The 26,357-nt window shown below is 38.5% G+C and overlaps 1 protein-coding gene across 1 annotated transcript in view; it reads right to left on the bottom strand.

Annotated features, from left to right (window-relative positions):
* The window catches only part of LOC113107955 (semaphorin-6B), a 116,137-nt gene that overhangs the window by 11,551 nt on the left and 78,229 nt on the right, over positions 1–26,357 (bottom strand). Inside the window, exons 11-16 of the mRNA XM_026270787.1 lie at positions 18,766–18,897; positions 18,499–18,648; positions 16,844–17,023; positions 14,588–14,728; positions 13,206–13,283; positions 11,900–11,958 (exon numbers count right to left, since the gene is read on the bottom strand). Of these exons, the coding sequence (XP_026126572.1) occupies positions 11,900–11,958; positions 13,206–13,283; positions 14,588–14,728; positions 16,844–17,023; positions 18,499–18,648; positions 18,766–18,897 (740 nt within the window). The remainder of the gene's footprint in view (positions 1–11,899; positions 11,959–13,205; positions 13,284–14,587; positions 14,729–16,843; positions 17,024–18,498; positions 18,649–18,765; positions 18,898–26,357) is intronic.

Raw genomic sequence — 26,357 nt, 5'->3', positions numbered from 1 at the left:
GTGTTTGTGTGTGTGTGTGTGTGTGTTTTCATAGTTTATGCAATATAAGCTTAACAATAAATAAATGAACACATACACAAAAAATTTAATATTGTAAAAACTGTAGCATTCTGGAAGCTTTGTATGGTAGGTAAAGCTAATCAAAATCTTAATAATTTGGATTGGTATGCAAATTGAGATTCAATATTTCAACTATATAATAAATCTAGTTTTGCTATTTAGTTTCTACTCTCTGGTAATCAGTTGCAGACACAGATGCTGTCTTTAGAACTTTACTTGTATTTAACCTGAACTAGTCTCGAGTCCTGAAAAATATGTTCTTTTAAAACCTAAATGATATTGCAAGGAGTAAAACCATCAAATTAAACCTTATCGTAAATGTATCTTTTGAAAGCGCACCTGAGGTCATGAAGAACTCCCTTAGTGCCTGCCTCTCTACAAACACAATTTTGTTTGCAAGCTACACTAAAACACACATCAAACGCTCTTTGTATATATGTGAGTCACTTTTTCCTGGGCGCAGCCCTGATGGTCCCTCAGATAGATATTACTCAAACCACGCCGGCCTTTCTCCGTAATGAGAAAGAGACGCATTAAACCGGCTGCCTGTCTGGAGGGCCACCTCTCATTCTTTCTCCGCTCTCGCCTGCAATGTGTCCATCCTTTTTTACAGTAAGAAGATGGTGCATGCATGCAATGAATAGATCAGGGCCATTATAGATGTTGCCTTTGTAGTCACTCAGCTTTGTCGTGACGGGAAACAAAACACACAGACGGGAGCGGACAGAGAGCGAGAGATAGTCCCAGGCATGGTTTCTTTCTTTTCCTCATTCCCGACGGGGTGACAGAAACCCCCTTTTTCCCCATTCACTTATTAAAGCTTAATGGAAGGCAGCCGGACTGTCAGGCTGAGGTGCAGCGAGCACGTCTTGAGCTGGAAGCTCCAATTACAGCCGAACAAAGGCGGCTGAGCAGTCTAGTTAGAGTTGGTCTTTCAGAAGGCTATAGGCCAAGTGCTAAAAGACTCAGAGCCTAGGGACTAACTGCCTTGCTTTTGCCTCTTTTTACCCTGGGTCTATTCACTAGCAGTTTGATGTTTGTTGCTTATCGCTCTCCATCTCTGTGCACATCTTCTCCCGCTCGTCTCTCTCTCTCTCTTTCTCTCTGTGTGTCACGTCCTTTCATCTTCTGCTTGCTGTCTGTCTCTGGGGACGTACCCTTATTCTTTTATTCCCTGTATCACTCTATTGCTCCCAGTCTCTCTTTTCAACCTGTAAGCAGAGAGGCGGCTAATGAAATGCTAGCAGGGTCTGGTTTCTTGTTGAGATCGTGTCATTAAAAACCTCAGGTGGAATATGGATTTTCTTCTAGCAATAAGCAAGCTTCCTGAGGTTTATTAATTAACTGGCCTTCGAGCAAAGGGTGAAACAGTTTAGTGTTTTGAAAGCAGGCTCTTATCAACTGTGCTTATGTAACAAACACTTCTTCAATGCAGTAGTTTCTACACTATGTTAGCTGCTGCTTTGTGTGTGAGCTTGCAAAGAGTTTCATGTTAGCACGAGGCCCGACATGCAAGAGTGTGCATTTGTTTGTGTGTGTGTAGCAGTGGCTTATGGTTCACTGACTTTACTCATTATCTTTTCTCTTTCTATCTCTGTCTTGTATTCTCTTGAATTCGCTCTTGCTCTTTATCTCTCTCATACACTCATACACACACACACACACACACACACACACACACAAACATGCTTTCCCTTCTCTGCAGAAACACTGCAGGCTATTCTCTGTCTGCCAATCCTTTCTGGTTCTCGCCATGTCAGCCATCTTTTGCTGTTTTCAAGTCTCACTGTTGCCATTGCTTTGTGTTTACCATGTTGGAAAGACCAGCAACTCTGGTCACCAACATATGTTGAGTTTTAGATGCTGGTATGGTGGCATTCCTACAGGGAGAAAAACTATTTCATTTGTTTTTCAGTGAGCTTTTAACCAATTTGAACTTGAGAATCGAATCAGTCCAATTCATGTGAAACGGATCATTTCATTTAAAAAGGTCTGACTCTTCTACTCTTCTTTCATTAAATCCCATTTTAAGTCTCAGCTTAATACAACTTAAATTTTTGTATGTTCCTCACACAAAGCTGACTTTAGAAGACACAGAGAATAGCAAAATAGTAATACAAAATATTTGTATGATGCTTATTTGGCAATTTAGGAGCTTTTTGGAACACTGAAAAAAAACTGCAACTTAAAATTCATATTTTTTGCTCTATGGAAGAAAGAAGTGATAAAGGTTTAAAAAAAAAACATGACAGATGTTTAGTTTGTGGTTCAGCTATTACCTTGCAGGCATAGATCAACCAAAACCGTTTTTTTCTGTCAACAATTTATCATGTTTCAAATGGGGTTCTGCAGAACACAAAAGATGATACTTGAAAGTCAATGGGGTCCAAAAAATACAGTAGACCACATAGACATTCATGTATGGAAACAAAAATGCAAAAACATTTTTCAAAAGATCTTCTTTTGTCTTCCACAGAAAAAAAAAATGGAACATTCGGTTGAGTAAATAATGCAACCAACCTTTGCTAACCCTTAGCTTCATGAGAAAGCCCAGCGAAATCAGACCTAAACAACATTAAACTAACTAATCTGGTCTTGTCAGCAAGGAAGCCCTGCATAAAAGCTTCCCCAACAAAATTTGCTAACTTTTTAAACACGTCTGGCTCCAAGCAGTGTGTTTACACAAAGATAGCAGTAAAGACATTTAAGGCTTCTTAGCTTTCACTTTAAAAGCCAAACTCTCAGATCAATATACAGCCAGCAGGTTTCTGTACGTCTGCATATGTTCTAAATTAACTCTTCTATAATTTTCAATAAGAGGGAGCTGCTCATGGCCTATAGCATTGCAATAAGGTGAAAGGCTTCCTGGCACCGGTTCAGAGTTTCTAATTCCAACATAATTGTGCACGCTACAGTCCACAATGTCTGACGATGATTAACATGAGACTAAATAGAAAGGACTGTGTGAAATAACGAGGGGTGTTGAGCTGGGGGCGAGCTCAGGATATGAGCCACCCCACCAGAGCCCAATGTTAAGAGAAACGGTCTGCTGGTGAAACACTGTTGCCTATTGTTGCTTGCTCACCTTTTCCACATTTTGCAGATGCCGCCTAGTCAGCTGCAATTAATTGTAGTCAATTAGCGCATAGTTTTTCAACATAGCTTTCCCCATTCGCAGCAACCGTTGCCGACAAACACTAATGAGGATGCAGATGAGAGTCAGTTCAGCTGTGTTAAATTTATCAAACCAGTACAGAAGTCTACTGCATTGCAATACCACAGATGTGGCTGATGGGGGCTCTACTGTAACAAGATTAGCTGGTAAATTGATAGCCTCAATTTAGGGCTGAATGGCGAGAACTCTCAAATGGAATCATTAAAAAATATTTGACATTTCCAGCATGAGTTATAAATTCAGAAAGCGACCCGGTGCTATTAGTCGAGCCAATTGCGATTGCAAAGCACGACATCTGCATCCACCACAATCACGGAACCTCCAATTTCAAGTTAATGCTTCCAGCATGCTGAAGACATAAATTCTGTCCGTCAGTCCTCCGCATGTGACTGTATTTTAACCAGCTGTTTAAAACACTTCCTTCTATGTATTAGGTTAACACTCCTGTACTGACGGTTTGCCTCCATGATGGAGGTGTTGAGTTTTCAGGCTCTGTCTGGCCGAGGTGGAATCATTTTCCCACACATTTACCAAATTAAGAAACTTTTCTGGGTCATTCGCGATCTGCTGTGGTGGCTCAAAATGTCTCTTTCATGCATGTCAGACAGAGACTCAATAGAGACACAGGTCTCTGGCTTGATGAACTGAACAAAATCCTCTTTAGAATGATTGATACAGCTTGGTGGGTGCATGCAAGGTATTTTGCTCGATGTTATTGTGTATCCCTGACACACACACACACCTGTCTGAGCCATCACTTTCACCCAGTCATGATGATCTGTGGCGAGAGATTCTTCATGCCCTGTCAACATGCCTGGCAACCGCCACAGCAACATCCTCAACACCACAACAGGCGGCTCGTCGTGCTGCAGGCTTCAGTGGCAGTGCTGTTGTCCTTTTAAGCTCCTGAGTCTCTCCCTCACTGCAGTCAAACACGCCAAAGATTTCCCACACAAAAAGACTACGTTCCAATTGCCAGATAGTGCCCTGAGAAGTGCACTTCAGCATTCAGCAACTTACTGTAATTTGTCAAGCTAAGTGTGCAGTCCTAATGAACTCTGCATAGAGATGCTGTGAATTGGAACACAGACACATATATACCCTAATTTCCCTCTCTTCAGCAATCTTTTACTAAATGACACATTGTAGTAGCTTTATCACCTTTTTGCCACTTCCACTGATAATATAGTGAAGAAAGGACAGGATATGATAGGAGAGGAGAGGAGAAGAAGAAAACTGGAAAATGCTTCCAGACTTTTAAATGGAATGAATAATCAACATTTAATCAATTCATTAAAATACCAAATTTTTGTAATTACTGTAAACAATGAGGTGTTTCTAACTAATTGAAATCGGTACGGCTGAATAACTTTTTTTTTTGATGGCTGTGTTAATTGCTGAGACAGTACTTTCTAATCACATGTAATTACTATTAAGAAATATGTCTAATTAGTAATGAAAAAACAGGCATAATGAGTACAAATTAATCATGTAATCATTTGTGTGTTTTTGTGTGTAATAAAACTCCAGCTAAGTTTCTTTGAATGTCAAAACCATAAATTACTCTTCCTGTCATTTCAATTGAACTTCCGGTGGGGTGTGGCCAAGACCATTCAAATTTCAACTTGTGAACTATAAAAGAAGCCCATTCTTCGCTTCTGAATTTTCCCAAGTCTGCCACATGGAATGGCCTACCTCAGTGTAGACATACATGTGTGTGTGTGTGTGTTTGTCCATGACTAGATTAATGACCTGGATGTGAAGGTCGTGAGATGTTGTATTCCAGGAGAACATGAACTGCCCCTGTGGGAGTGTTTGAAAGGTCTGGAGGGCAAGAGCACCACATCAGTCTTACAAACACTCACTGTAACATTTAAGTCCTCTATAAAACCTTTTACACTCACCCAAAAAAACTCCACAGAGCATACCAAACATGATTCACACCAAATGTGACACTTCAAAACAAATCTGTCATCTCCATTCCATGTAAAAGTTGTACACTGCACATCAGATATATTCAGTTTGACTGATTTTGACACTTTGCAAAGCATTTTTTTCCCTTTATTGAGGACATAAAACTTTCTAGATACTTAATACGTCATATCATCATAAATCGTGATATCACAGCTTTCACAAAAATATTAGGAAGTTTAACTATTTTCAACTTTGATAACAATAAGAAATGTGTATCCAATCAGCATATTTGAATGATTTCTGAAGGACAGAAATGGCTGATAAAAATACAGCTTTGCAATTACATGAATAAAAAAAAAAAATGTAAAAAGTGTATTTTTAGAGTGTATTCTTGATCAAATGTCAGCCATGGTGAGCATAAAATAATTACAAAAACAAAACAAAAAAACCCTGCCAACCTCAATCTTTTGAACAGCAGAGTACATGAGACATATAACTATATCAATGTTTGCTAGCTGATACCAATTACAGCAGAGAGGCAAATTTGCCAGCGTGTGCCTCATTGCGAGTCTCTGCATGGCTGTCATCCCACTCTATAAGAATGACGCCACCGTGCACTTCTTCGTGTAACACGGACTTCAATTAGATCGTGATTGCAACCCACTGTTTGCAGAGTCAAAACACCACCTTTCTCCAGGAAATATTTTAACAGCACCGTAATTGCCTCCATCTGTGTCAACTCTGTGATTATACTCAAATGCTTTTGCAGCAACGTACACACAGGAGAAAAGGGTAAGCGGGTGGGATATAGATGCAAAGAGAGCATAATGGGGCTTATGATTGTCTGCTCTTTGTACACGTACTGTAGTTGAACTGCCGGTTTGAGGAAAAGCCTCATTTTGCAGTCCATTCACTTCGTGACAGTTCTCTCCTACACTGATGTATCCCTCTTTTTGATGCCTGGTTTAACAGCACTGACATTTGCTGATGAGTTTCTGTGCAAACAATGACTCCGTCGCTCCCATAAGTGAGCGTAGTTAACGTTTACCAGTGGCACAATCTGTCAAAGTATAAACAGAATATTGTGAAATATTATTGCAATTTAAAATAAATGTTTCCTATTTTAATATATTTAATAAAACCGTTTTCTTGTGATGGAAAAGCTGAATTTTTCCTCAGCCATTACTCCAGTTTTTAATGTCACATGATCCTTTAGAAATTGTTCTAATGTCGTACTAAAGAAATATTTCTAATTATTATTAATACTGAAAACAGTTGGGCTGCTTAATATTTTTGTGGAAGCCTACATTTTTTTTCAGGATTCCTTTATTAATAGAAAGTTCAAAAGAACAGGATTTATTTTAAACACAAATCTTTTGTAACAATTTAAATGTCACTATTGATCAACTTAATGGTCCTTGTTGAACAAAAGTATTTTTCTTCCAAAACCAGTGACTCCACACTTTTAAACAGTACAGTAGCACATAATATGCTCTGTATGTATATTTTTTAGTTTTACTTCCTTTGCCATAATAATTCACCTCTGCTCAACCCCTCACATGACCTGCAATTTTACAATGAAAGGGATACTGTTGAAGTTTAAGGAGCGTTAAATTAGCCGCTAATCCTGCAATCGATATGGGTGACTTAAAAGTCATGACCTGTAAAGGGTTAACACCACATTGAGGTAAGATCAGGCGAGAGAACAAAGTGTCTGCCCGGGCTGGAACGTAAAATGTCATGCTATACTCTCTCAAGCCAGCATTTCTCTCTTTGTACAACATGTACTCATTCCAACAACAAACAAGTTAATCGTTTCAAGCTCTGTTGTTGATTTTTGAGCACAGCTATTGCTGCTAGTTTAGTCATCGGCCATCATTACACAAGAATTCACAACCTGGCGTGTCTCCCCTAACGGATAGAGAAACAGAAAGATGAAGCCAAAGACATAGGACCTCAAAATCCAGAATGACAAGTGGCTGTTGGCGGCCGTGTCCCAGGCCTCTAAGGGCAGGCCTCACAGGTCAGCTAATTTAAAGCATCTGATGTCTACATCTACTTTGATCAGCTTCCCTCTCGGAGCATCATGCAAAAGGAGAGTTGACATTCTGAAGCAGATCGCTAAGTGCTTGGTCAGGGCAAAGGAAGAGTAGGCGTATCTCTAATTATGGCCCTCACACTGATGAGCAAACTGAGAGAGACGGCAGGAACTGCCTGATCGGTTACTCTAACACCAAGGTGAAGTGAAGGTGGAAGAAGGATAGAGAGAGATATATTTGGGCAGATATATTATCACTGTACACAAGTGCCCTGCAACGTCACCAGCTATGCATCATTTCAACTGAAATGTTCCTCTCTTTTTTTCTAATTCCTATGAATGCAGTTTTTATGCAACCTCATATTAATTGAAAGACTAAAAATAACTTTTAAAAACTAATTTGTCTCACTGCATGACCTTGCTCTTTTGAGATAAAAAGAACACGATGTACCATTAACATATTGTAACTTTTTCACTTATAACTTCCTAAAAAGTCCAAAAAGAGCATTTATTGAAACAAAAATGTAAATAATTTATGTAAATTGTCTATTGCCGCGTTTCCACCGAAATTACCCGGAACATTTGTACCAGGAACTTTTTTTCCCAGGAACTTTTTTCCCCCCAGGCCTGTTGCTTTCTGCGTTTCCACCACGGTGTAAAGTACCGGGTAGATTAGGCAAATAGACTGGTGACGTAGGTCTGCGAGTTTCTCAATACAAAGTACGCTGATAAAAAAAAAAAAAAAGGTACGCTGATTTTGGACGTGCATCATCGGTAGTTAGTTCTGACTTCGTGCATTCGGCTGGGGAGTGTGATGTCAGCGACGACGCGAATCCTGTAATTTTCCTCTCTGTATATTTACAATAAAACGAAATAGGATATAAAATACCACTGCCTCCTTTGGTTTTCATTTAAGCATAATAACAGCTGCGGAAATGTACTTAGTTCAGGGATATGTGTATATGCAGCCATTACAATGAAACGAAATATTATATTTATAATATTATATTATAATATTTTATTTTCATTTTAACATATAGATAAATTGAATACAGACCAAAGAAAACCTGTTAGATTTACCCCGCAGCTGAATTATATTTTATGTTTAACCACTGAAGAGACATCAGAGCCAGCGGCACATATCAGAAGATCTATCCGAGATGAGGCTGCTCTCTGCGGATACATGAGGACTGAGCTCCCGCTGATCGAGTGGAGCTTACCGTCTCTGAGATCGGCGAAACACATTTTTAAATAGTCTTTATAAATAAACCACAGATTTGAGTTTTAAACAACTACATTCTCGCCTGAAATACTTTTAAAATTACATTTCATGACACAATAAGAGTAATATTTTGAAAATGTTGATCTGAATAAATGGTGGTTGAACTCAACCAATGCTGCGTGAACTCAACCAATCAGAATGTTTAGCGCCAAAGTCCCGCCCCCGAAAGTTCCGGAACTCTGAAAAAGTACCACCTCGCCAGCAGGGACTTTCTGAGGGGCATTTTTTTACCCGGAACTTTATTTAGTTCCTGGTTCCTGCGGTGGAAACACACCAAGTACCAGGCCAAAGTCCCTAGTTCCTGGGTAAAGTTCCTGCGGTGGAAACGCGGCTTATTTTGCAGCATAAAAAAAAACACCCTATTTATCAAGAAGCACTGTAAATAAATAGAATAGCAAACCGCAGTAAATGGTAAGACTATTTGAGCTACAAACCAGTTTATGATCATGATAGCTAATAGGTAAATACCAGCTTGCAACATCAAGCAGAATAACAGACTGTTTTTGAACTAAACTAAAATAAAAAAGCAGTTGACATTAGAAGCCTTGGATAAGCAAAATTGTAATATTTGTTTCTTAAGACATGAAAATGTACATGTTAGTTATGAACTAGGCATTTTATTGTACTGCAGTGAATAGACTGTTTTCTGAAATGAAAGGAAAAAAAAAAAACCTTTATGCACTAATAATATATTGGCCACTTTAAAAACTGAAAACATACAAAATACAACAAAAACATAAAAAAAATAGCTGGAAATATGCTTTAAAAAAATATCTGTTTTGTCAAAACCCCAACATTACTAAATAATGGATATGACCCCTTAAAGTGAACTTCAATTAGCAAAAAAGTGATTTATAACAATGAAAACTACCTAAAGAGCAAACAATCTCTAAGTTATCATCAAAAGTCAATGTCCATGTTATCTTCCAACTAGCCTGTCTGTTTGTACTGCAGTTTTACAAAGTACTTTTTTTTGAGAAATGGAGTGAGAAAAATTGCACTATTTTTAAATCGAGAGTGGTAGAAAGTGCGAGGAATGAGAAATTGCTTCTGCCATACAGAAGGCAACGGGAGCATGTCAGAGAGTTATAGCAGCACAAGGCCTTTGGGAATTGCAGCAGTGACGGTTCTGTGACACAGGAGACATCAGAGCTTGCACTCTACATCACTCACGGCCCCGTCTGTGCACCCTACTCCACCCCAGACACCTGCCCTCAGTCACGGGCTCCAGCTTGTCTGACAACCACCACCAGCCCTCCATCTATACTTGCTTTACTTCACGTCTCTTTGTACCATTTCGTCCTCTGTATCTCCGTCGCTGGTTTATGGATCCGACCCTTCGTAATCATTCAGCCCAGACAGAGTCAGTGATGAGATGAAAATCAATTCTTCTCCCCTGTCCCCACTTCTGCTGACCAGTTTTCTGTCTTCAAGCAGAAGCTGTTAACATCAGCCATGTATACATCCTCTAGGACGTACATTTGGACATCTGGGGTCATATAAAGTTCAGTTTCATCCAGGAGATCACTGAGGCTGCCCCTTGAATCAGAGTCTGCGACCCCTCCCAGCAGGAGATGAAAGCCAGTCACCAGCTACAAACTGTGATGGATCCTCTAAACTGCCCACTTCTCAACCCCTGGCCTGTGTCTCTCTGCACTGCAGGCCCAGGAGAACAGCACTCGAGGAGCGTGATGGATGTGACATGCGGTCTGCTGATCAAAGCCTTGCAGGCAAACACTTATTTACACAAGACTTATTAAGGATGAAGAATGAGACGCTGTCCATGCAAGTCCCCAGTCTAAGAGTCACTAGAGAGACACCTCGCTTTTCATACCAGCTTAAACCAGCATGAATTTACATGCTGATCAAGACTGGTTTGTGCTGGTCTAAATCTAAATGTAATAAGACAAATTTACTCGAGAAGCAACATAAAATATTATTTTGAGAATGGGTGTGTTTGTCTTGCAGCACTGGCAAATTATTCACTTGATTTTAACTTGTTTATACTTAAAATAAATGGGACAAAATATGTGCCAGCACAGTGAGACAAAAAACAGCAGAACGGAAAACATGCCTTAATCTCTAATGCCGTGTTGCTTGTCAAGTAAATTTATCTCGCTTCAAAGATTTATTACATTTTTTATTATTTACCTAAAAAATGAGCAAGCAGCAACTCCTCACAGCAGACTCGACTCACAATTGATCTGAATTAGTTTTGAGGTTGGTGAGCTAATAACACAAATATTATACTAGGTAAAATAGTCCATTTTGAAAGTATGCAACATCATGAATAACACAACTAAAATCATGAACTAACAATGAAAAATACTTTTACATGATTTATAAAATTATACTTTTTACATAAACACATTTTTAACATCCATTTCATGTATAAATGAACATTAATGAATTACGTATAATGTACATTATTGATGAAGATTAGTATATAGGATAAATTAAATTAAAATATATAATTACAGATACAAGTAATTATAATTAACTAAAAATTAATATAGATGTATAAATGATGTAACAAATATTGTTTTCTAGGTTAGTTCATGATATCCAATGCATTAAAGTTAACAAATTTTAACATTCTCTCATTTGGCATTCTGGGATTGTGTTCAATGCAAGGGATATATGCTTTACTATTTGGCCAAAAGAAGCGATCTTTGCATCAGGAGCATTCTTTAAAATTTTGTCTAAGTAGTAAGCTTACAAGATTTTGGAACCAGACTAACATATGCTCATTTTAAAATTATACATTCTACAAGAATATTGAAAATCAGAATCTCTTACATCACATTGTTCATGCTGCTGTGACAAAGTTACTATGTTTTTTTCCCCACTTACTGATCCTCTCCATTAGGAAACACATTAGCAAATACAGCAGTTGGCCCCACCACCCCATTACTTTCTGGCTTCTGCACCCCAACTGAAACAGGGGCTGGAAAACTTCAAAAGCTCCTGATGAGAAGATTAAAATCCAGCCAGGCAGACATGATCATTATGCAATATTTATATATCCGAGTGTTTGTGGCTCACAGCAGATGAGCGAGGTCTCCTGTGGTGGACCCAGGATTAACGTGCACCAATGTCTGTGCAGAATCAGCAGTGAGATCAAAGGGGTTCTACAGCAAATTAATATTTCAGACTGAACGATTGATTTGTTGCGATGAACCCCACCAAGAGAGGCTCACCCGGAACTCGACGCTGTTCCAAAATGAACATAATCGGAGATGAAAGGGTAACTATAAATAGAAAGCTCAAGCTGTGATCGCCACACACCCGAGCCGAGGCTCTTGCTGCAGAACAGTAGCTCAAAATGGGGCGGAAAACGACGGCGGCTGCAGGTCTGACGGGACGAGGGGAGCGAACGGGAGGTCACAGCGTGAAGGGTTTTATTGTCATAATAAAAATGTTCTCTTACCGTCACAGTCGCCCAAGTAAGAAGTGTTTCCGTGCTCAACGTCTTGCTCAAAGGGAAGCCTGTGGTGAAACAGGAGAAAGAACAGTAGTAGAAACATTCATCAGCAAACCACATAAACAGGCCATAAAACTACACCATCTCAATTACAGTAATGCCTCTGTATTTTCTCTCTCTCTCTCTTTTTTTTAAGAAAAACTCATTTTAGTGTTATCTTGAAGGGTACTTCTAAAATGTCTTAGTTTTGTGCTCTTGGGTTCAAAAATAAGTGATATTGCACATTAAAAGCTTGTACAGGATATGTGCAGAAACTCAATCTGAGCTCCTGATCAAGTCTTGCAAACAAGAGGCATCACAGTGCTCTATTAGAGATGCTCTGTGTTACCTTAAAGCCACATTAATGAAGAAAAATGACTGCAGTCGGCTCACGAATGGCTTTCTTCCAACCGCATAAGTCAAACAGAGGAAAGGCCGAAGGCTATGCACAGCAGACGCGTGCACCGGGGGACCAGCCTCTTTCCACTACCATTGGCAATTAGTTAAAGCCCAGGACAACAAGGCAGCCAGGGGTCTTTTTCTGGCAGGGTCTTAGTTTTTCAGAAGATACGTTTACACCAGCGTGGTTAAACACTTTCTGTGAAATGCGTATATAAAATATAATGTTTCTACAAACTGCAGGCGCAGAGCTGTAATCTCCAGAACTCCTCTGAGAGAAGATGGCTGAGTTTTTTATACTACAGCGGTGAACCACCCCGAGAATTTAAATGAGCACGCAGATTCCTTCCCGCCGCTCTCCTGAGGATGAACATTAGCCATATCGCAGCATTGAGGAGCGCACACAGACTGATAAACAGCCGACAGAATGTCTTTGCATATCCGCTGTTTGTGTATATTAGCAAGCGGCAGCAATTAAGACTACTTCTGTATTGTTTTTTTCTATCTTGAAATTCAATTGGTGAGAATTTGTCAGTATTATGCAAGACAGAATCGATCCACAGGTTGACCGTCCTTGGTTAATCAAATCAGATCCAGCCAGAGAGCTGTAATTGCATAACGGCACTGGGGTAAAACGGTCTCCACGTTTTGATCTCAGAATACCGGCAGACAGCCTGTATTTGCACACAGAACTCAATAAAACCGTCTCTCTCAGGAGGGATAGATTTTCACATGTGTTTTTAAACAGAGGCAGAACACAAAAACTGTCCAGTATTTTATGGACATGTGCTTTATCTGAAGATGGAAATCGTGTTAAAAATTGAATAAAAAATAGGTAGGTTATATGTTGGTAGGTACATTGCCAAAAACTCACCTTGTACCCGCACGGAGGAAAGAGCAGGTGCTTCCTCTGGTCCAGCCGCAGTAGGGATCCCGTGAGGCGATGCAGTTCCTGTGAAAGAACAGAACCCAGCATGAATGGTACCCCTAAGGCACCAGACAGTATATAGTTTAATTCCACTGGATTTCATCCAAGTATGATCCAGCTGGTTCAGTGCACACATTAGACGTGTGACATGTGTTAGTGTGCCTCACTGGGCTGCACCGATGGCCCACGGGCAAAGACACAGAGCACGAGCTGGTGACCAGCGATCACAGGACCACAAAGATATCCTAGAGCTGAGAGCTACAGTATAAACAATTGCTGGGATTGTACTAAAAAGGACAGAGGGTTCACAAAGACACTAAATGATGTCACTGTTGACATTAAAGCCATATTTTAGGCATAGGTTTAAGTTCTAGATTATTTTAAATAGCTTTATATAAAACATTACCAATGAGTCATTGCCTATCATAGAATATGGGTTTTATACAATGTAAGAAACACATCTATAAAAATAACACATAGCTTACAGGAAATAAAGCATACATTGACCTCAATATAATCTCCCTTGTTTTTGATTATAAAAGCCGTTCTCTTGGGCATTACTCAAAAAGCTATGTGCATGTGTCGTGCATCATTTCTTGCCAGGCTTCCTTAATTTTATCCCAAAGCTGAGATTTATTCATCAGCTTCGATTCAGATTTCAAATTTCCCAAAGGTTTTCAATGGGATTAAGGAACGCCTTCGCTGTATGCGTGGATTGTTATTGTGTTTGAAATGACACGTTCAGTCACCAAACAGATCCTAAATACTGGCCTTGCAAGTGCCAGAAACTGGAGGTTCTTCACGATTGCAAGTCTTATCCAAGACTTTGGAAGTTATTTTGAAGCTGTCACACCCTGAGGTGGTTTTCAACCTCCTGTGAAAATGCTTGCTAGTCTTCTTTGACCATCCCAGCGCTTTGTACTCTGCATGATATCTGTCTCGTGGTGCTTTGCAATAATTCACAGGCACTGTGACTGTTCAAACCCAGCAAACAAGCAATATGAAACTGACCAGATTCAGCGATTCTATATAATATCTTCCTTGGTAATTAAAAATAAAAATAAAAATAAATAAGATACTTTTAAAATACTTTTTTTTAAAATATAACTTTAATATTAAAATTAACATTAATACACAAATTATATATTTAAAATATTTCAAAGGAATATCCAAATAATTATTTATAATATAATATAAAATTATATTATTCTACAAATACAAAATAATAATATAACATTTCTAATTTGATTTATATACAGTGAAAACAACAGACTATATGATATATCCTCATTTAGTGTGTTAACTAAACGTGTGTATGTGTCACTCACTTCATGCAGCGGGAATAAAGCTGACAGCGTGCAACAGGCACTTTGATCACGCAAGAAGGGAAAGCCAGAAGGAGGCTGTGACTGATGCGGTCCAGCGTGAGAGAGAGCAGCTGCCTGGCCTGAAGAGTGTCCGTCCCACACCTGGAACACACACAGTCCAAAGCAATTTGCAACAAATTAAAAGACTGCAGGGAGAAAGTCAAACACAATTTACACAGTCTGACACAGAATCACATGACCTGAACCTACATAAAAGAAAAAGTCTAAACAGTCAAGCCTAACACAGTCTGATAATGTTTATCTTAACACAATTTAATGTTAACAAGAACTAATGAAACAAAACCTAGACAAGACATTGAAGCGTAATTATAAAAGTTTGTTTGCCATCTGAAATCTTGGAATTTCAAACCAAGGCCATCTATCCATTAAGATAATGGCTTGTTATACAGTATGTCCCTAATGAACTGACACTAACTTTCACCCTCTGAATGAAAAACAGGATGAGGCGTAAAGGACTCCAGAAAGAAAACGCGTGTCATATTAATGTGATATCACATTAATGTGTTGTCACTTTGTGCTTGGCCCCAGTAACTAATTTGATTGATATCTAGGACTCCTGCAACCACCCACTCCTCTGTGCTTTACACTTAACAGTATCTCTCTTGCATCGGCCGTGTAGGCTAGAAAACACATTTGTTTGTATACATACGCACACAAAAATGGTTACAGCAACGCTTAGGATAATGGCCTCGATAGCAGAGGAGAAATCATTAGTTCTTTATGCATTGGATCTGAGTAATGAGCCACACTTACCAAAGGCCATCAGAAACGACTTATGCTTCAAAAAGTCATTTTCCTAATCAGTATTTTAATCTCATTTTACAGAGAAAAAAATTGAAAAGCTGTAAAAACAGATTAACTTCAGAAGCAAAATGATTTAGAGACTATAAAAACGATGTTGAAAATATAACTCATCCAATTAAAAATGAATGAAAATAATTACATAACATGTCATTAAATTAATGTAATTATATATATATATATATATATATATATATATATATATATATATATATATAGATATAGATAAATATGTAATGTGTATACAGTATGAGTGTATGTATACATACACATATGTATATGAAAATATTACAAGTTTTAAAAATTTTTTTTTTTTTTTAGAATTAATCTCACTAAATTAACACATTTAATTTACTGCGCTACTGCAAATGGAGTTGTTAGAGAGAATGAATGAATGATTCATTGCAGTCGTACAGCTCCATTTTTAGGCAGCCAAAACAAGTGACGAAAGAGAGAGACAGGAAGAGAACAGACTGAGGGCGAGATAAAGAGGTGCAACTGGCAAGTTTAAACTGATTTAAGAAGAAAAAAGCAGCCTCTCTTGACACATGTGAGTAGGAGAGCGAAACAGAAGACGTAAGAGATGAAAACGAACCACTGCTATAGATAGATCACAGAAAACAAGCGGGGAAAAAAAACTATTAGGAAGCTTCATAAGTGGCAAGATAAAAAGGAAATAGTGCATAAAAAGAGATTGACATCAATTAACACTCTAGCCTCCATTCTAATTATGTAATATAATGTCATTGTTGTCTTCTCTATAGTGTCTTGATCGATATGGATGATGACACAGGCATTTTTGAATGGTTTCCGTCGGTCGTGGACTCCCTGACCCGGCGCGTGTCAAACAATTTACCACTTCACCACCGCGTGATGAGAGATGGCAGAGGTTATGCAAGGCCAGCATGATCGGAGCCTGATCTGATTACTCCATCTACACTCCCCTGATTAGCTGGCTTCCCGCTGCGCTAGACACAGCTAGCACTGTCAAAGCCATCACGCTCTCACATACACACTCCTGTTCTGATAAATGACACAAAAATTAATGATTCATGTTGATGCGTGTTTTTTCAAGGGTTTTGGTTTGTTTAGTTAATTTGGCATTTGGTAATTAACCTGATTTACCATGTTTTTGGTTTTGTGTGTAAAATGCTTCTTTTTTGAGCTAGTAGTGTGTACAGCATGTTAGGAGAAACAGACTAAACAGCATTTAGTCTGTCTGGATGAAGATGCAATTAACACTTTATCCATGGAAAATTAGTGTTGCTTGCAAACTTCCTGCCTCTTTCCACGAGATTTAATGACTAGCTAATGCTCCATCTGTTTACATGCCATGACTTGTGATTCTCTGCATAAAGCAATCACCAAAGCGCACCTTTTAGCATTAACTTCTACCTGTCTGGGTTGTAGCCTTCCAGTTCCTCGAGGAACACGTTGTTGTTGGTCACTGTGTTATCCCTGTTGGGGGTGACGAGGAATTTAAGGATGGTCCCTCGGCTGGAACCCAGAAAGAGGACTGTCTGGTTGCCATAAGGACCAGCATTTGTGTCTACCACCATTTTGTTGAGCTGGTATCTGAAAGCGACAGAAGACAACTTAATTCATTCTCAGTTGAGACTGAGAGGAAACAAGGTATTAAATTGTAAACCAAAACCGCATGCCATAGTAACAAAATGCACAAATCCGAAAAAGCAATTTGCATTGACGAACTGGCATATCTTGAGGAAACAGCCAAAACTGCTCTACTAGAATGATTCAGCTCTCTAAAATAGGACGATCTCCCAGAGTGTTTGAAATGACACAAACAACTTGTCGCTATAATCTTGTTGTGCCCCGTGGGATGCTGAGAAACCCCAGCTGCTGGAACCCCATTGTCTGAAGACTGAGATTGGACAGATATTAATGCTAGAAGACATCACAGCCGGTCTGTCAGATGTTTAGCATAGATCTTAATGAAGAAAAGAATGATGGAGAGAGGTCAGCAACTGAATTTGATGTGCATTATGTGTTCCTTTGCTTCAAGTTTTTGAATAATCTGAATCTTGAAGCTTGGTTGAAGTCATTTCTTGGTAGAAGCAATCTAGAAGCAATAGTCTACTTTACAACAATGACAAACCAGAAACCATCATGTCTTGAGGGCATGTTTTAAAGGGGTCATGAACTGAGAAATCAAAGTACCCTTGATTTTTTGACAATGTACTATAAAAACATCCTATAAGTTTTAGCTTGAATATTTCTTGTTAGTCTAAAAACAGCTTATATTGAAGCCAGTCTGCAAAAGCGACAGCTTGTGGAATGTGCCACATGATGTGGCTAGACACTGCATCTGCAGATGATGATCAATGCTTGCTTGTTCACCCCCACCCACCGATTCACTTCTTTATTGTAAATAACGAAAGGCAAACGCAGAAATCAAATTATAAAGACAGCTCTGAAGACAACAGAATGCTGTTCAGTGCCAAGCTAATGAAAAACGGTCTTTGCATTGCCTTCCTTCTGTCCCAACATTAGGAAAGAGTGGATGAACAAGTTCCAGACCACATTAGTAAGAACTTGGTCTCGTTCATGTCTTTTTACTGTTAATTAATTTAAAAACAAAGCACAATTTGACGCTGAATTTTCTGAAAGATTAAAACTTAAAGATGATGCTGTGCTGGCGTTATTGAATCCGACAGTGATGCTGCAACACACAAGTGTGAGTAACTGTTTTTATTACGTGATCACTATTGCTTTGTCTGTTATTACAGATTGATTGATATGTACTGAGCATTTATGCATTTTTGACAATCACAGCAGTGTTCACCTATGAAGGATTTAGGCTGTGATACATTAACAACTGTAAGGCAGTCACAGCACGATTGGACAACTACTTCGTTCTGAGTCTACAATCCACCATGCCTATTTAAACAGATCATTCTGACTTGGGGGGGAGGGGGATTTTGATAACATTATAAAGGGACCAAAATAATAAGATAATAAGAAAAGGCAGTTCATGACCCCAGTAACAGTAGAGCATCTGGTCTAGGTCATCAGAGAGAAATTGTCCTCACCTGACCATGGTCCTAACAATCCATGGTCTATGACCAAGTGATGGGACGGCTTCATCCATCAGCGGATGGGTCTTGACAAAAGTTAACATGTCATCAGGGAAAGAATTGGAGGAATTGTACTTGGAGCCTTGTACGGCACAACCACCCGGCCTGAGAAATTCACAAACACAGCACATTATTATAAACTTTTTCACTGCAGGTTGGCATTTGAGGACACAAAACACTAGAGACATTTTCTAGAGTTGTAAATGTCATTTCATTCAGTACCTCGGTTTGGGCACAACTTCATCTGAAACAGGTGTCCATATCGACTCGGGCGATTTCTGCTCTTTAAATCTTCCATCAAACACTCCGGCCAGCAGCTCCATGTCGAAAGCACACACTGCAGAGCCAGGAATACTGCAAAAATGCAGCACAATTGTCCTTATTACATGATATCCTCACACTTGTAATTTTATTTCATGATACTGCTCTGAGTTGAAGGAGGCTTGCAACACAAAAATGATTTTAATTTCTCACAAACATGTCGGAAACACATCAGTTGACAGCCTTGAATAGATCTGTACAGTGGGGAGTTGGACAGACGTTTCAAGGCAAACAGAGCAGAGAATATTGTCCTGAGCGGTCACCGGAAACCTTGGGTGACTGCAAGCTCTTCCACTCACTGACCTTTTCTTCCCACAGAGGATCTCTTCAAGAATACAGCGGTACACAAATGCAACTGTGAGAAACATACTTGGGTTTCTCCAGTAATAATACAAGTGGCACAATAGAAACCCAGACGATGAGTCAGAATTCTTCATAAGGTGCCTGTCCATAAACCATGGCCAAGACTCATGTATAGACACGGTGCAAGGTCACACACACACCATCAGGTTAACACACATGACACTAAAATGGCACAATAACAGTTAACTAAATAAAATAAAACTGTCTCTATAAAATATAGTTGTATGTGATGTGTCATGCAGAGAATGTAATAATTCACTGATGCTCAAGAGGCAACATGATTTATTAAGAGCCCAGGGGTGTAAAGTTTATCCATTGGATTAACAGTGTACAAGCACTTGTTTGGTTTTCTGGGAAAACTTAATATCCGAAGGACAGAACTAAATGAGAAAATATGATCTTTAATCAAAATCCTGTTCAAAATGTCCAAAATGTTTCCTTCTTGAGCATCAGTAATTTTTCTTCATCTTTTAGTTGTGTATGAGTTCCCCAATTGTCGTCAGTGTGAAAGATGGATGTCATAATCATACAGTCACTTTGTATGGGTTCAAATGTGCAGAAAATTAAAGTTTCCATGGATACTTTGGATTATATGTAAACATTTGTTATGCGACACAGCTTGTTCAGGCCAGCACACACACAAAAAAATAGCATGCAATCTTTTATTTAGTTAAACTTATTATGAATCTTGCATAATCTGCAAGAGGTATGTAAATGTACGAGCAGAACTATTTGTTTTTATGCATATTTTGTGAATCTCAGACATCTCTTGGTTTCTCCACACAGCACTTTTTGATGCAATATCTCAAAATTTGCATAACAATATGTGGATGGAAACCTGGTTAGTGAGAGCACCTCTCTTTCCTCCTCCTGCGAAACAGAGCTTCAATCTCTGAACTGTCCTGAAGTGATTTGTCTCCGGAGAAGCGACAGCTTTCAGCATTTAAAGACTTTCTTAAGAGAGAACAGAGATTCATGCAGGGTGAGTCAGTTCAGCTCTCGTTTACGCCCACACTCTCTCTCTCTCTCTCTCTCTACTCAGATTTCCTGGCACTGACATACTTTGTAAGTACCAGCCACAGCTGTATTCTGTTGCATCCTTGACACAGGTGAGTCGTTCACTCCCTGTGCATCACTCTCTTGAGCTCTGTATCTCTTACAATCTTCTCAGTGCTAAAACTAAGATTCAAAACTACCCTTCTGCTTTGAGAACAGACTGCACACAGTAACTTCATGTTCCATGATTCTATGGGATCCAATAAATGACTCTGAGAGACTGGACTGCAGGTTAAGGTTCGGAAAGAGTGACACCCACACAAAGTCGCCCATGTTGATCTGGGCTTTGTGGTCCATGTAGACATACTTGAGTGTGGCTTGCTGGGTTTGGGAGGGAATTAATGCGAGAGTCTGTAAAGCTCAGGGGCAGAAGCGAGGATAAACAGCTGTCTCCAATAGCATTGTGGGACACATCTGTCACATGTCTACCGGTTTTACCCCGTAGTGGGTTTGTATGTGCGTGTGTGTAAAGCTGTAGGCCAGATAGCAGCTGAGAAAGACCTTCTGATTGACAGTGCTGAAACTGTTCAGATTCAGCAGACACAGTGACAAGACTTAAACATAAGTCAGGCAATATTCTGACAAGACCTCATTAGGCTCATATCAGCCTGATCATCAATGTCAATGTCATCAGTCTGACACACTGCAGACACTCCAAAAGACCTGACAGGTGAACAACTTACAGCAGTGGCAGAATACGAACCCTTTTCAAAACAGAATTTCGTAACTTATATATAACTTGTATATCTCACGTATGTTTCTTAAAAAAATTCTTTCATATACCAATTTAGGTTTAACTTTACATCAGGGGACACATTCACAGTTTTCCCAAAACAAGTGATATATTATTGATATAGTAAATAAGGTAGTGGTTGTAGAAGTAGGGTTGTAAAATGCAGAATTAGGCATTAATATTAGCTTTACAAGTAATAATACACAGCCAATTTGCTAATAAGCAACTAGTTCATAGTGATTAGTTCTAAAGTGTTACCCAAGCTTATTTCATACACAAACTGACAAAACACACACACACACAAAAAAAGAAGTTTCTGCTAAACTATTATTGTGCCTTACTTAATTTGTTAAATGTGCTATATTGTGTTTGTTTTTGTTGCATTTTATTATTAGTCCACTTACAGTGATGGTCAACTTTCTTACAGTTAGTAGCTTCTGATTGTGGGAAAACTTTCAGAAGATTATTTTCCAAAAATTACTACATTTACTTGAGAATCAACATTTCATAAAATATTAAAACTGACTGTATCTTGAATTTAGTTTTATTTAGTCTTATTGCATCTGCAGAATTTAAACTCTTTTTTTACTTGTTTTAGGCAAGAGAAAAAACCTACCAGCGCAGTAAGAAAATACACTCATAATGAAGATAAATTCTCTGAAAACAAGTCTTCATATTTTAAATGCTGCTTCTCAAGTAAATGTATCTTTATCTTGATCATTAGATACTGGGAATGGAAAATATAACAAAAATACTCACTAAGAAGATTTTTTGCAGTATTGGCTGTGGGGAAGGAGGAGGTAAAATCCTGTTTTACATAATATGAAAAATTTGGAATGACATGAGGTTGAGTAAATGATGACAGAATTATTATTTTTGAGTGAACCTTCACTTGAAACAATTTTTACTTTATATATGTCAAATTCAAAGATCAGTGAAGGCAATCTGATTGAATTACTGTGTGGTCTGCTACAGCTTAACAGAAAAGGTCCTCTGTGTCTCATTCTGTGCATCTCATCTTTGAGATATGTCAAAAACACCTCTCCTCTTCTCATTTCTATACTTCCTCTCCACCTTTATGAGCCCTCGCTGTCTCCACTCTCTCTTTACACATCCCTCAGCTGCTTCAAACCTGAACATATGCCTCTCCAGCAGATTCTGGCTTTCTTTTATTTTCCCTTCAGTCTGAACTCTGCATCCTCCTCCTGCTTCCACCATGATCCACTGAGAGGATGATCTCACCTGCAGCCTCTCATTTACAACAGTCTCACCCTGTCTCTCCTGCCCTGCTTGGAGCCTCGGCCCCAAACATCGAAGCATCAGGAGCTCAAATGAGAAGCAAACACCTCTCTCCTACTTGCTCTGTTTTGTCAGAGTGAAACGGTTAATTGGTTTCTGGGTTTGTGGCAATCAGACTTCTTTTTGCTTGGCAGATGATTAAAGATGAATAATGCATGTACATTAATGTTCTGAAGTTTTGGGCAAGAAAGACACAATTGCAAAAACAGCAACAACACCTAGAAAAGCAAGCCCTGGAAAACATCCTCAACACCCTAGCACATGCGCTGACTCAATGAGCTGTGGGGCTCATGTGGGCAATCCAAGATCCTCCCTTTTCTTCCCAGTCATTTCCTTTCATCTACTACAGTCAATGTGCAGAAGAAGTGAAAAAGTACAATGGAGTGCAATAATGACTCATTTTTCCAGTCTTGGTTTGGTTTCTGGAAGTAATGTTTCCCATTAATTTTCTCCAAATGGATGTAAAAACATTCCTCAAACAGTTTCAAGCCATGAACTAAACCAACCACCTCTGAAATGAATCACAGCATTGCAAACTTTGGTTTGAAGCAAAAAAGGACACCACGCTTCAAAACTTTAGTGTCAGTCATTTTTTTTTAAGAAATACTTGTTCAGCAAGGATGTATTAAACTGATCAAAACTGACAGTAAATACACTTTAGAACTGAAAAAAAATACATTTTAAACAAAATTTTAATTAAATTAAACTAAACTGTTAAACTGTTTTCAGTGTGTCAGAAGGATTTCTGATGGATCACATGACACTGAAGACTGGAGTAACAATTTTGGCATCACAGAAATAAATTACATTTTAAAATATTAAAATACTAAACATTTATTTGAAATGGTAGAAATATTTCACAATATTACTGTTTCTACTGTATTTTCAAACAAATAAATGCAGCCTTACAAAATCTTACAGACTACAACCACAAATCCAATAAGAAACAGAGCAATTCCAAGAGGGTCCTCGCACCTCGGTAAATAAAGCTTTACAAAAAATGCCTGACCCCAAGTATAAGCAATAATAACCATGACACCTAGCTTACCTTATTCTGAAAAGCTGAGTATGAATATTTAAAATAGGATTTAGAATTTAAATCTGCTCATGTACTGTATAAATATTCAGAATTTATGAGAAACTGGCAAAACGTTCAAAATCCACAGTAAAGTCCTTTTAACCACTTCCTATTCAGCATGAGTCACTGCTTTTTAAGACAGTCTGCACTTTATTACTCTTCTTCCCATAATACTTAGACCCATCTCAACGACATCCCAACATGCCCTCCTTTCATTCCCATAGTCCTCCCCTGCTGCTGCGTCTGCCACGCACTAACCAGTCCTGGCAATTTGTCTGAGACGTCTTTAACAGACCACACATCCTCCCATCAGGCTGGCGAAGCCCCCTGCGCTGTTTATAGGGACTGCAGCTGTAGACAGGAATGCTTGTACAGCTGGACGCTCCCTGCCACTGCACCTCGGTGCTCCATCTCTAACTGAGTCCAGATCCGTGCACTCAGGATAAAAACGGAGGAGACGAACCCTCACAGATAAGAGTCAGTTTGTTAACTCTTGTGAAGGAGAAGTTGGGGAAGATGTGGGCTATTATTGACCAACTCATTCATTCGTCCTTGAGTGAATCCCCCCCCCCCCACACACACACACATTTATAAACTCATATACCCCCCCCCACCCCCAGGGCGGCCATTAGCAGACTGAGATGTTATTAGAGTTGGCATTTGCTGAAGTTTGGCCCCTGCTCTGACACAAATACAGATTTGCATGCTGGGAGTCCTGCCCTTCCTCCATCATTCAGAGGGTGCTCTATTGCACTTCATTTGTCTCTCTCACACACACACACATACACAGGTCTCATAAAAATATTACCCATCATGCATGCTTTTGCACACACTGTAGACATAGCTCACCCAGTTATTAAATGAATTTTCAACTAAGGAAGAATAAAAAAAAAAAACATGTTGTTATCATTTTACATTTAGATTACCATTTCGAAGTCATTTAATATTAGTAAATGTTATATTTCACACCACAACTGAATATAATAAAAATGTAAATGATCAACAATGTGCCATGTATTTAATAAAAATACAGCATAACAGTAATGTGAAATATTACAATTTACTTTTTTATTATATATACACAAATACCTTTAATTACACTATAATAATATCATATTATTATCAATAAGTTGTGCTACTTAATATTTTTGTGATACCTGAGATTCTTTTATGAATAGAAAGTTAAAATAAACAATATTTACTGGAAATACAATCTTTTGTAACATTATAAATATATTTACTATAAATTGGAACACTTTAATACATTCTTGCTGTATGAAAGTCTCAATTATTAAGCATTAATCCTTTTTTTTAAAGAAATTAATATTTTTGAATTGTATTGCAAACATCCACACACCACCTTTATTAGAACATTTATCAGTCATTGGCTGTAATTCAAAGAAATTCAGAATTCTGATCAGGTCTGAATTTTAATATCAGCATGAGAGTTTGTAAATGACAGAATATTAATTTTTGGGTGAACTGTCCCTTTAAGCATTCACTCTCAGACCTCAATCACACACACGGTTAGGAATGTGCATTTAGGAACCATTTTCTCTTCTCTGTATTTCCCATAAAAGCAATGACTCTTTTAGCGTCTTCACTCCCATGCTCGACAGACCTCCCTCTTGTAGTGTTCTCGCATTCTTTCCTGTAATTATTTCCTGCAAACTCTGTCAAAACATGCACTTGCTCCCTGATCCCAAAAATATGTTTTGTTGTTGCTTTCGTCTCTAAGTGTGACATCTTGGTGACAGTCTGTCAGCATGTATACATCTACCCACATCAGTTCCATTCCTCATTCATACATCAATCTCCATCTTCCCCTCTTGCTCTCTTGCAGCGCCTCTCTACATGCCATTAAAACCTGCAATAATATTCCCTGCAGGGTCGCACCAGTGTTCTATATTCAGTGGTTTTTCACCCATAATCCCACAGGACGACCTAAACCCAGAGCGATTGTACCCGTTTCCCAGCGCTCCACTGTTGCCACCAGGCTGTGATATTTCCAGCTCAACTGTCAATCAATGAGGCTGCCAATGCACTATATTTGGGAGTTTATCTCTAGAGATTCATAGTCTACTTTAAAACTGGTGGTTCTAAGTCTGGTTTAGCCACACTTGCAGTGTAAAGGTCTGCACTGCTATTTATTTTGGCCAAGTGCTGCCCACTTTGCCAGAAAGAGGTCATCTGATCTATACAGTACTGCATTATTATTATTATAATTTTTTGTACAGTATTATTATTATTATAATTTTTTGTAGAACAGGTTGTACTACTGTATGTACACTACTGTTCAAAAATTTGGGGTTGGTAGGATTTGTTTATGTTTTTGAGCATTAAAGTCTCTTATTCTCACTAAATCTGCATTTATTTAATCAAAAACACATTAGAATTTGAAATAACGGTTTTCTATATTAATGTATTTTAAAATACAAAGTATTCTTGCGATGTCAAAGCTCAATTTTCAGCAGCCATTACTCTAGTCTTCGGTGTCACATTATCCTTCAGAAATCATTCTAATATGTGACCCTAGAGCATAAATCCAGTCTCAAGTGTCATTTTTTTCAAAATTCAGATGTATACATCACATGAAAGTTGAATAAATAAGCTTTCCATTGATGTATGGTTTATGAGGATAGGACAATATTTGGCCGAGATACAACTATTTCTAAATCTGGAATCTGAAGGTGCAAATAATCTAAATACTGAGAAAATTGCCTTTGAATTTGTCAAAATTACGTTCTTAGCAATGCTTATTACTAATCAGTAATTAAGTTTTGATAGATTTATGGTAGGAAATTTACAAAATATCTTAATGGAACGTGATCTTTACTTAATATCCTAATGATTTTTGGCATAAAAGAAAAATTGATAAATTTGACCAATACAATGTTTTTTTTGGCTATTGCTAAAAATATACCCCAGCGACTTAAGACAAGACCTTGTGGTGTGATGTGGTCC

Source organism: Carassius auratus, chromosome 8 (assembly GCF_003368295.1).
Source record: "Carassius auratus strain Wakin chromosome 8, ASM336829v1, whole genome shotgun sequence".
In the NCBI taxonomy this organism is placed as follows: Eukaryota; Metazoa; Chordata; class Actinopteri; order Cypriniformes; family Cyprinidae; genus Carassius; species Carassius auratus.
Note: the sequence above shows the minus strand (reverse complement) of the source record. Positions and strands in the feature narration are given on the sequence as shown.